The 12,708-nt window shown below is 42.8% G+C and overlaps 1 protein-coding gene across 1 annotated transcript in view; it reads right to left on the bottom strand.

Annotated features, from left to right (window-relative positions):
* LOC126282335 (uncharacterized) overlaps positions 1–10,309 on the bottom strand; it is a 636,605-nt gene extending 626,296 nt beyond the window's left edge. Inside the window, exon 1 of the mRNA XM_049981992.1 lies at positions 9,728–10,309. Coding sequence (XP_049837949.1) covers positions 9,728–10,309 — 582 coding nt within the window. The remainder of the gene's footprint in view (positions 1–9,727) is intronic.
* Positions 10,310–12,708: the final 2,399 nt, after the last annotated feature.

The following is a 12,708-nucleotide window of genomic DNA, read 5'->3' as shown; positions in this document are numbered from 1 at the left end:
GGTCTTTGAAGGTCAACGAAGGTCAAAAAGGTGGCATGAACATCCATTCAGAGAAGGTGTTCGAAGTGATAACCATTGGTATCAATGCAGTTCTGCTATCTTCTTATCATAGGTTGAGTGATATTCCTTATCACTTTGACACTTATCGAAGCATATGCTCTGACATTCGTGCAAATAGTAAATATTCACCGAATATGGCATATCAATTTAACGTGCCATTGACATGTAAACACCGTTCGACTGTTTCGCAATACAACACTAATAGGAACGGTAAGACTAGTAGCGTCGAATCAAGCGAATGTGAATGATATATTCCTTCGAAGAACAAGTCGATATACTTCTCATTTACGGAGAATGCCAACGAAATTCAGTGAGAGCTGGAGACTTACACGCTGAAAGATAGCCTCAACGTTCTCACCCTACACGTCGTACATTTGAATATGTATATGATAAATTGAGGACAACTTGATTTTTAACGCATCGGAAAAATATCCGGCAAAGTAATCGGAAATTGGCACTTTTGCCACTGTGGTTCGAGATCCTTGTGTTAGTTCGCGTCAAATCGCAAGGGAATCTGGCGTGAGCCAGGGTAGTGTTGATCGTGTTCTGCATCGCCATAGATATCATACTTATGTCAGTCTCCACCAAGAATTAACTGGTACGGATCGCTTGCGTCGCATTGAATTCTACCTATGGGCTCTACTTGAGATTTAGAGGGATGACACATTTATTAATTTGATTTTGTTTACTGACGAGGCTACATTCACGAACTATGGAGATATTAATTTGCATGACATGCATTATTGGGCACTGAAAATCCATGTTGGCTGCGTCAAGTTGCACACCAAAAACCGTGGTCGGTGAAGGTATGATGAGGGATTCTGGAGGACAGATTTATAGGCCCTTATTTCATCGAAGGGAATCTTAATGGTAGGAAGTACACTAAATTCCTGGAAGAAACATTAGATCTGTCATTGGAAGAAATACCTTTAGGAACAATAAACAGAATGTGGTACCACCACGACGGGTGTCCGGCACAATTTTCGCTGATGGCTAGAAATGAGCTACAGAGACAATTCCCAAATCGTGGGATTGGACGCGGAGGAGACGTGTCGTAGCTGACTCGTCCGCCAGACTTGACGCCTCTGGATTTGTTCTTGTGGGGATTCGCAAAAGACGTTGTTTATAAAGACGTTCCAACTACACTTGAAGATAGGCGAGAGAGATTTGTCAGAGAATATGCTTCGCTAAGTGCCGATGTGATACCATTTAGTCTGTGATAAGAAGGTTGCAGCTCTGCACTGATACCAATGGTCATCACTTCTAACACCTTCTGAAAATGGACGTTCATGCCTCACTTGTTACCTTCGTTGACCTTAATGACCTTACTGTTGCACATCATTGGATTCGTCTCGATAGCCGCTATCCGAAAACAAGTACCAAACTATAGCATCCCATTAAAAAAAAAAAAGTTGACCTTCATATCTCTGACGCGACCCCACCTAGCAACAAAAAACCAACGTCATATTATGGTGCCCGTTGTCCCATGCATCTTCTGCCCCACAAACTTTTCAACTACTATCATACTTTTGGAGTTATTCTTGGTGCAACATATATATATATATATATATATATATATATATATATATATATATATATATATATATATATATATATATTTGAATACTTTAGTTACGGAGTTACGGTTAATAAAAGATTTTGCCTGAAATTCAGCAACTTCGCTAATATGAAGCCATCGAAAAACTGTACTAGATTAAAGCAAAGCACGATTTACATACATTTTGTTGTTATTGATCTGATGAATCTAATGAAACATGTCCCAGATGTGTATCTGCAGTAGTTTTCCAGGCCATCCAGAGAAGCAAAGAAGTAATTTTGTAAAAATTTTAATTTATTTACTACTTGGTCCAATTTGTTTTTTAAAGTCCAGACTATTGCACAAAGTTGTCAACAGAAGTTGTACAGAATTTAATTTTGGAATAATGATGGTAATATTGACGGTTTCAGAAAACTAAACGTTTCAAGGTTAGGAATCGACTGAAACAACTCACTAACGGTTGCCAACAATCACATAAACATTTCTACATTCTTAATGGGAAGTAAACAAATTTATTTGTGTAATAATCTTTGTCTCCCTGGATATTCTGGAAAACTACTGCAGATGCACGTCTGGGACATGTTTTATTAGATTCACCAGACCAATAACCACAAAATAAATGGAAATCTTGCTTTATTTAAACCGTGTACTGTTCTGGGATCGTTTCATATTAACGAAGTTGCTACATTTCAGGCAAAATCTTTTATTAGCCGTAACTCCGTAACTAAACATTTTCCGACCTATGTTTATATGAACTTTTATTCTTTCGTTTTAGTTGTAGAATAACATAAAAAAGTATTTGCATATCTTCGTGAATCACTCTATTGGAGCACAGAAAAGGAGAATAGTCTCCTGTTTGAAAATCTCTGATCGAAATGTGGGATATCAGCTGCTTCATTCTACCTTCGTCAGCATCTTCAAAAACTTTCCCAAAAATTCTGGAATGCAAACATTTTAAGGCCTTTTTTTTAACATGCAGCTTATCTCTCACTCTCACAAGGTCAACTAACTGTAGATCGCTCACACCGATTAGGCCATCACTGTTAGACGCTCATACCGATCCATCCTACTTGCCCAATCCTATTTACTCATTCAGCCCAAAATGGTCTCATTATCTCCTTGTGTCTCTCTAAGTGTTACTCCCTCGTGTCCAACAGCCACAGTCTCATTCGTTCTGTCCCACTACTACCGATTTCACTGTCACTACCTACCTCTTGCTCTCTTACTACTATTATTTTATTTATTCCTTCCCACTTCTGTTGTCTCTTCTCAATGTCACTATCTCTCTCTTCCTCGTTGTCGTTCTCACGCTCTCTGTCTCCCATTGTCACTAGCTGTCACCCACTTCCACTTACTCCTACTCTTTATCCCTCTCTCAATGGCACTGTCCCCTTCGCTCTTTTCCCCAGCACTGTTCCGTCACTCTCAACTATGTTCCACTGCCACTGTCTTCCTCTCTTTCTCTCTCACTGCCATTGTGGCCTTCGCTCTTTCTCTACCACAACGATAGTCTGCTTTCTTCCATATATTACTTTTCGGTCTCTTCCCCACTGCCACTGTATCCATCTCTCTCAGCTTAAAAAACGCGAACATGTTTGCATGCCAAAAATTTATGGGAAAAATTTTAAAGGTGCCGATGAAGGCAAAATGAGGCTTCTTTTCAGTCAGTCTCCTAAACAGGAGCATATTCACCTTTTATGTGTTCCGATAGGAAAATTTCTCCGCTGGGTATCTTTTCCTCCTCGCTTCATTACATTTTCAGAGAATTTGGATTATTTCAGAGTTCTCTGAATTTGAAAGTTTGTATTATTTTAATTTTTTGAGATACACTGTTATTAACCCAAGTTGGGTAGCTATACGTCACTTCTCTTTGCAATATTACACCACCGGGTCGACGGTAGGACGCAAATTGGTAGATGTGATGTACATGTACAGAAAAGCAAATGATTACAATTCCAGAAGAATTGGACGATTTTCTTCTAGAGAAAAGAGTTTCACAAGTGACCAAATCAATAACGCGTTGGTCCTTACGCAAGCAGTTATTTGGCTTGGCAATGGTTGATAAGAGTTGTTGGATATATTCTTGAGAGATATGGCGCCAAATTCTGTTTAACTGGTGCGTTAGTTCGTCAAAGTCCCAAGCTGGTGGGTGGACCCTGCTCATAATGTTCCCTACGTTCTCAACTGGGGAGAGATCTGGCGATCTTACTGCTCAATGTGGGCTTTGGCAAGCATGAAGACAAACAGCAGAATTTCTCACCATATGCGGGCTGGTTTTATCTTGCTGAAATGTAGGCCTAGGATGCCTTGCCACGAAAGGGAACAAAATAGGGCAAGAATATCGTCGACATACCGCTGCGCGGTTGGATACCGTGGATGATAACCAAAAGGGTCCTGCTATGAAAGGAACTGACACCTCAGACCATCCCTCCTGGTCGTTGGCTCTTACGGCGCGTGACATTCGCGCTGGCATCCCACCGCTGCCACGGACGTCTCCAGACACCTCTTCGGCCGGGAATCCCATTGACTGGAGTGGATTTGTCTTTAGTGATGAGTTCCCCTTCTCATTCCAATTAAAAGCGTCTCGGGAGATGCACCAGGCAGCGGTGGGATACCAACCTGACTGTCACCTGCCATACTGCCTGCCAGCTATGAGTGATGGACTGGCGCCCCAAATCTCTCCATAGCAGGACTCCTTTGGTTGTCACCTGCGACATCCGTAAAGCACAGTGGTAGGTCCACCATGTTCTACGCCCCGCTTTGTTGCACTTCAACTCAAGTCATCCTGGACTTGCATTTCAGCATGATGATGCCTGCCCGCACACGGCTACAGTTTCTACTGCTTGTGTCCATGATTTCCAAACCTTGGCCAGCAATGTTGCCGGACCTTTCCCAAACTGAGAACGCAGGAAACATTATGGACAGGCCCACCAATCAGCTCAGGATTTTGATGACATAAGGTGCCAACTGAACAGAATTTGGCACGATATCTCTCATGAGGACATCCAACAACTCTATCAATCAATGTCAAGTCGAATAACTGCTTGCGTAAGGTCCAGAGGTGAACCAATGTGTTATTAACTTGCTAAATGCCTCTTGAATAAATTATCCATTTTTATTTTATTTTTTTTAAACGGCCTTGCCGCAGTTTATACACCAGTTCCCGTGAGATAACCGAAGTTAAGCGTTGTTGGGCGTGGCCGGCACTTGATGGGTGACCATCTCTCCGCCATGCGCTGTTGCCATTTTTCGGGGTGCACTCAGCCTCTTGATGCCAATGGAGGAGCTACTCGGCCGAATAGTAGCGGCTTCGGTCAAGTATACCATCATAACGACCGGGAGGGCGGTGTGCTGACTCCACGCCCCTCCTATCCGCATCCTCCACTAAGGATGACACGGCGGTCGGATAGTCGCGGTAGGCCACTTGTGGACTGAAGTCGGAGTGCTTTTTTTTTGTTATGGTCGCTAGGACGCAACTGCTGCAGTAACTGCAACTTGTAACGCTTGATACGCAGGCATCGTTTCAGAACACGCCACAGCGTCGTTTGAGGAAGTTGAAGTTCCTGGCCTGCACGTCTCGTGGACTTACGAGGTCTCTGTGTGAGCGCATCTCGGATACGCTCGACATTTCCATTAGACATATGTGGTCGAGCTGTGCTCTTCCCTTTGCACATGAAACCAGCAATCAACAATTTTGTATGCCAGTCATTTATCTGATTGTGCAGAGGCAGTTACTTGCTGAATCGACGGCGGAACACACGTTGCATTTGAACAGTGGATTGACTTCGTGGAAATTCCGACACACAAAGCAATTTCTCTTGTGATGTAGTCACCATGTTGCTACAAACAAACAATGGAGGAAAAAAAATGGATGAAATGGCTCTGAGCACTATGGGACTTAACTGTTGTGGTCATCAGTCCCCTAGAACTTAGAACTACTTAAACCTAACTAACCTAAGGACATCACACAGATCCATGCCCGAGGCAGGATTCGAACCTGTGACTGTAGCGGTCACGCGGCTCCAGACTGTAGCGCCTAGAACCGCTCGGCCACTCCGGCCGGCCAAACAGTGGAGCAGTTGTCTCAGAACTTTGAACCTTCCTTTATACAGAGGCAATTTGTCTGTAATAAACATCATGTGTTCTTTCTTCTAGAATCACCCGGTATTGTTACTCAGCAAATGAGCCACTGGAGATCACAGGAGTTTAACTACGGTACTTTAACAAAATACTCAGATAATACCCCTGAACAACCCCCAAATTTTGCCGGTGCATCGATTGTGCAACGTTCCTGTTTTCAGTGCCTCGCAGCTACGGCGGCGTCTGAAGAGTCACGCTTGTGGTCGCCCCCAGAATCCAGTCCACGCTTTCTTGGCGATGCGCGGCGCGCAAGACAAATTACACGACGCACCGCGCCGCATATTTAATTGGAATCGTCTATTGGTCGACTCGGATTAATTATCTGCCTCGCCATACTATCTAGTCGTTCCAAATGAGTGTAGCCTGCCTATCTCTGATACGCGAGACAGGGTTAAAACTTCTCGCTACTGCAATCATTAAAAAGCCCTCTATCTATCTAACAACTTTTAGGAAGATTTAAAGAACCGACCACTGAACCGGAATGTGTGCAGCGACATCTGGAACCTAGCAACTTCGTTCAGATAGTGTCCACGACAGCAAAACAGGAACACAGTTTAACACTAATACGTCAAATGACAATGTCACTCACTCAAGTCTCCAAGGAAACAAATGGAATGTATTTCCTTGTTTAAACCTGGCCAAATCCAGTTCGTTCAGTAAATATCATCTCCAACTAGCCAATCGCTCCTCACTCTGATAAGATGACGCCTTTTATCGGACACTGAAAGGCAACAGCCACCTAGAAAACTGGAAAAGGACTGAACAGAATTCTATATTTGAAATGAAACTTCCTGGCAGATTAAAACTGTGTGCCCGACCGAGACTCGAACTCGGGACCTTTGCCTTTCGCGGGCAAGTGCTCTACCATCTGAGCTACCGAAGCACGACTCACGCCCGGTGCTCACAGCTTTACTTCTGCCAGTACCTCGTCTCCTACCTTCCAAACTTTACAGAAGCTCTCCTGCGAACCATGCAGAACTAGCACTCCTGAAAGAAAGGATATTGCGGAGATGTTGTTGATAACGAAGCATCACCATCTCCCGATTACAGTTAAACAATTGAAAACACTCCGTCCTACACGAGACACAATTTGCCACATAGCTCCAAAAATTCTCCACGAAATTATTTAACAATTACATTTCCCAGCCAGTCAGAGCACAGTGTAGAAATTTTCTCCCGCTAATAGGTTTTTTGTATATCTCCTACCCAAAACACTGGCCATCATGGAAAGTCAGAAAGTTTTAAGCCAGCCTTGTAGTTTCTGACCTCAGCCGATTTAGGAGGCTTTGTTGCCTCCATGCTGGAGAAAACCAACTTCCATCGACTACCAGAAACTAGCGCTGATATCGACAGTAGCGAACAGGATATGATATGCCATTCATGCTGCCGAAGTACTCTTATGACGAGAGCAGTAAGGGATCTTCAACGCATTCTTGGAGTATGCCGGAAGCTTTTGCGCAACTGACGACTTGCCTCGAAAGATGAATTTCTCGGGAGATTGCTCGGGATATGCAGTGATTTATGGAATGTGTGGGATAAGTGGCTCCCATTGTATTTTTTATTGTTCATGTACAATATACGTACATAACATGGCCAAAATATCCATTGGATACTTGTCCATTATATACGTCTTCTGAGTTTGCCTTGCCCTTTTTGTTTTTATAATTAAAAGTGCGTTAAATATGGCAAAGTAAGTTAAATATTGTATGAACGTAGATATCAGGCTACACCACAGATCAATGTTTTACCACAACCTTCATTTCGAAATCGCATTCCTTGGCTTCGCCCAGTCACAATCATCTTACCAACCATTAACTCACCCTAGACCTCAGGCTACACTAAAGATCACTCTTTCACCACGGGCAAGATTTGTAGTGGTCGGGGGGTGGGGGGGGGGGGGGGGGGTGGAGAGGGACGTAGGCACTCTTATACTTTCGTCGTAACATTTAAAACATCTCTGACGATTTATTTCCGTTGAGTACGAATGAATCTGGGCTTGCACCATATATGGAGAGATTTATCATATACGCGGTAAAAGTTATGTAGTGTGTAACTGTACCTGTTTCTTTATTTATGTGCTACATACATAAACAATATGCACCAAAATACTCGTTGGACACTTGTCTATTGTAGAACATCACTGAAGTTACAGGGTGTCTCAAAAGGTACATTACAGCTTCAGTGTATTATAGCACGCAGACTGATTAAGATATTCACACAATGCTTGGCTTACGTGACAGACAAACTCACAAAGCTTTGTTTTTGTGTGTTGCAGTTAGTTGTGAATGTAGTATAATGACAATAGTCGAAGATAAGGCTCAGAGTGAGGAATGGTTTATTTAGACCAAATCGGACACAGAAGTTCAAACTTCCAAACACTGCACAGGGAGGAATCACGCGGACGTTTTGGAATTTTATTCTGTGAGAAAGCACGCAAGATTTTCTGGACGAGGTGTTTCCAGATCGCTGGATTGGCTGGGGTTGTCCAATTCCCTGGCCTCCTAGATCACTTGGCATTACACCGCTGGACTTCTTTCTGTGTTTGTTTGTCAAGGACAGAGTCTACCAAACACCTGTTAACTACATAAATGATTTAAAACACGAAATCATTGCTGCCATCATCACAGAGTGTGGATGTATTGCGTACCACCAAACATGCACATTTTGAAACTGACAAAAGGTTTGTGAGATACTGTGCCACAAAAGCCAAACATAGTGTGACTATCTTAATTATTTTGGATGCTATTACTCATTAAATTTGTACCGTACCTTTTGAGACACCCTGTACTTCGCAGTTTTGGTTTTCATAACGAAAAGTGCGTGAATGTAGACATCAGGCTACAGTACAGATAAATGTGGTACCACAACGTTTGCTTCACATTCACATTCATTGCCTTCGCCAGTTCACACCCAAATTGTCCTCCTCCAACCTAGCCTAGACCAGGGCTACGATAGAGGTAAGTCTGTCATTACAACCAAACTTTCATGTTATGTTAAAAACAAATAAGCCCTCGGTCACAAACATTAAGTCAAGATTGACCAGGTTTCGACGCTACTATGAGCATCATCTTCAGAATTAAACTAACTGTTCTAAAACATATTAGGTATATAATACATTAATAAAATTAATCTTTGTACTGAAATGGCTCTGAGCACTATGCGACTTAACTTCTGAGGTCATCAGTCGCCTAGAACTTAGAACTAATTAAACCTAACTCACCTAAGGACATCACACACATCCATGCCCGAGGCAGGATTCGAACCTGCGACCGTAGCGGTCGCTCGGCTCCAGACTGTAGCGCCTAGAACCGCACGGCCACTCCGGCCGGCTAATGTTTGTACTGACTGGAAAGAGATGCAGTACTTACAAGTTACATTTTAAAAAATCTAAGCCGGAAAGGCGACGTCATGAATAGTTGTCAGTAAACGGCGAGCCGCTAAGGGCTGCTCGTACTTGCAACTCTTGTTTACTCAAGTACGAGCAGCCCTTGCGGCTCGCCGTCGAACTGACAACTATTCATGACGTCGCCTTTCCGGCTTAGATTTTTTAAAATGTGACTTGTAAGTACTGCATCTCTTTCCAATCAGTACAAACTTTAATTTTATTAATGTATTATATACCATGTTTTAGAACAGTTAGTTTAATTCTGAAGACGACGCTCATAGTAGCGTCGAAACCTGGTCAATTGTGACTTAATATTTGTGACCGAGGGCTTATTTGTTTTTAATATAATTCTGACACTGTCACTGAACGTTAGGAGCTATGTTCAAAGTTTTACAAAATTTCATGGTTGGTTGGGGGAGGGAGGGACGACAGCTCAGACACCCAAGCTCGCCATTTAACAGTTTCCTGGGGTACGACCGAAGCTATTTACACAGATTACCGTTTGAGACCGACGGCAAGGACGGAACGTGGAAGGACGGGTTTCTTTGGGTCTTGTACGGGATACGCGCAGCTGGGGGACGCACCTGTGCAGAGCGTTCCCTGGCGCGGCGCGAGGCCTCCTGCTGCGCGCGCTCCAGCAGCTCGGACACGAACTTGGAGGCGGCGTCGACCACCTCGGGGTCGGCGTCGGCGCCGGGGGCCGCCGAGCAGCCGGCGCCGGGGTCGGGTCCGGGCAGTGAGCCCGGGCGCTGGGGGCGCGCCGCCGGCGGGGACCGCATGCCGCCGCCAGACGCCGTCTCGGCCGAGTATAGGGCGCTGCGGCCGCCGACGCTGCTACTGTAGTGTGGCTGCCGCCGCTGACTGGGGCGCTGTCGCCGTCCGGTAGCTCCGAACTGCGTGGTGGTCGGCGGCGCACTGGCGCGCCGAATCTCGCCGCCCGCCGCCCGGCTCGCCGGGCCGGGATGAGTCACTGCGCACCTGCACTGCGCAGCCGCCGCTTCGCGCCGTACGCATCGCGGCTCCGGTGCGCTTTTAACACTATACTGCTTCCGCTCCGTACACTGTATAAGCAAGTAACTTACTAGCCATAACGACGACCTATATAAACAACATAGACTGGCTATGGCACCGCCATCTTTGAAGCAACTTGAAAACTGAGCCGCCATGTCTTGTAGCGTCAAGGTGCAGCCTACACGTCGTCTGCTAATACTGAATGTTGTTATTGTTTACTACGCATGGCGCAAAAAAAAAGCCAATCTACACTGACAATCTGATTTCTTTACTGTAAAACATATAGTGATGAAGGCTAAAAGAAATGAAACACACTTTTGACATCGATTAATTGAAAAGTTTATTACGAAATGTTGCAGTTCATTTAGCTGCAAAGCCATATAGATTAGGTCAAAAATAATTTTAAATAGTTCAGTAGGTCCTAAAATGACCAATTGACAGCGCAGGATGGGGTAATTTAACAGACTTCCTCAAATAATTATAAACTTTGAAGGAGTAAAAATTGAGTTTAAGGGCAAATTGTCTTATTTCTTTAGGATATTCAGGAACTGAACATTTGTTTTGCATTGCAAAAAGTGCTTCAGAATATCACTATTTTTGTCACATCCTATCACTTCAGAAGCACAGTCTCGAAGTCTCTTATTTAGGCCTACAACCACTGTTTCATATGGTACAATTTGTTTCTTCTTCCTTGAAACACTTTGCCTTGCATGTTCCGCTTGCTTCCTCAGCTTCTCAGTCATTTTCTGTAATACCTCATAATTCTGTTTCAATTTTTGGGGCTAGGCAAACAATAAGAATGATCTGTATGATCATTCTGATTCACTCTTTCACCTACAAAAATGAAGCATTATCATTAAGCTTTATTTTTCTTTAAACATACATTGATTAATAGTAAAATTCACACATAACCCTTATAGAAAATAAATAACAGGAAAACTATTTTACCTGCTTCATTTGATAAGGAAGCTGATTCTTCACTGACAGGCCGTTTCCTTGGTTGTTTCTATACTATAGTTGTTTTCTACAGATGGTCAGCAAACGTAAATATTGTCGGTACTGCGTTTGCCAGAAGTCGCCTTTTCTCGTTTGTACTATGAATGTATCTATCTTCAAAGTGAAACGAGCATATGTAACTATATTGAGTTGGCTGCCACTTATCTCGCCTCATATTGGCTACCCACCGACTTAACAGCTCTTTCTTTTTCAGAGGAAATCTAAAAATAAAGAGACGTGTATACAATAGCTTATTCACATTTTGTATACAGCTTAAACACGAAAATTATGCACAAGACGCTAAGTACAACACGCATTTAGATACTAATCTGAAATATGATATTCCAGTTGTTTTATCACTTCTATTAGCGCAATTGTACGCTGCATATACACTGGGCATGATTCGCGATCGGTCAATAAGACTTTTAAAACAAATTACAATCGAAAAACAGTGATTTTCTAACGCCAGTACTATACACCAAATGTAAACAATAAATATACTGACATGTAGACGTTTCAAAACATGGCGGCCGGTGTTGCTTTTTGCTGCCGCTGGGAGCGCTGTTACCTCACAGATAGCCCCTCTGTGTAGTTTATATACCTCCTTGAGCCATAACATAGAGTAAATATCTCTGGAGTAAACATTGCGTTCTACGCATGTTGTCAACATTAAACCAGGATTTTCGCGTGTTTTCGGGACTTCGCTGTGCGTGTGTGCTTTCTGCACCGTTTGAAGTTTATAATATCAAGTTTTGTTGTGTTTCACCGTTTGTTGATGGTGTAATAGCGAGGGTGAATTACTGTTGTTGTTGGGGATGCAAAGAAAAATATTTGAAAGGAAGGATAGTGACAGTTCATGGGTACATACCATGTAGCTCTAATTATAGTTATCATATTAGTAATAGACACTGTATATGTTTAAAAATTTCGAGACGCCTTATAATTGAGGCTTGATTCTGTAGACCTATTTTTCTACGATTTTATGAGTATATTACGGCTCGTAGAAAATCTTACAAACAATCGCTTCCTCTCGTAACTTTGGTAGTGGAACAGGAAATGGAAAGGTTAGTTGTTTCAGTAAATACTATCCTCCATGCATTTCTCAGTGACTTGTTGATTATGTATATAGATTACTCAATCTACTATTTATTTAATAAACTGGGAGCAAGTAATTAAAATGCCTTAAGTAAATACCTCAAAGTGTCACCAGTGAGAAAAATTGTGCGTTAGGACACAAAAACGAGAAAATAAATACACAGAGATACAAGAAAAAAGGATGAATTAGCAGGGATATAATCGCTAATGTGTGGCAAATTCGGTGTTTTTCGGTCACTTGCAAAAGTACTAGTGTACTGTCAAGTCGTTTTGCAGGACTATCACTGCAAAAATGTACGTGAGGCTCTGTAATAATATAAAGTGCCGTATCATACAGAAAACTACCAAAAATGGAGTGCATCTGACCTATGACACCTATCGCAAAGAAGCAGAATGTAATATCACTTGCCCTTAAAAGTAACTTAGCTGGTTTATTCCCGGTATCAAATGGATACTGTTAAAA

Source organism: Schistocerca gregaria, chromosome 7 (assembly GCF_023897955.1).
Source record: "Schistocerca gregaria isolate iqSchGreg1 chromosome 7, iqSchGreg1.2, whole genome shotgun sequence".
Classification (NCBI taxonomy): domain Eukaryota; kingdom Metazoa; phylum Arthropoda; class Insecta; order Orthoptera; family Acrididae; genus Schistocerca; species Schistocerca gregaria.
This window is presented reverse-complemented; position numbering and strand designations above follow the sequence as displayed.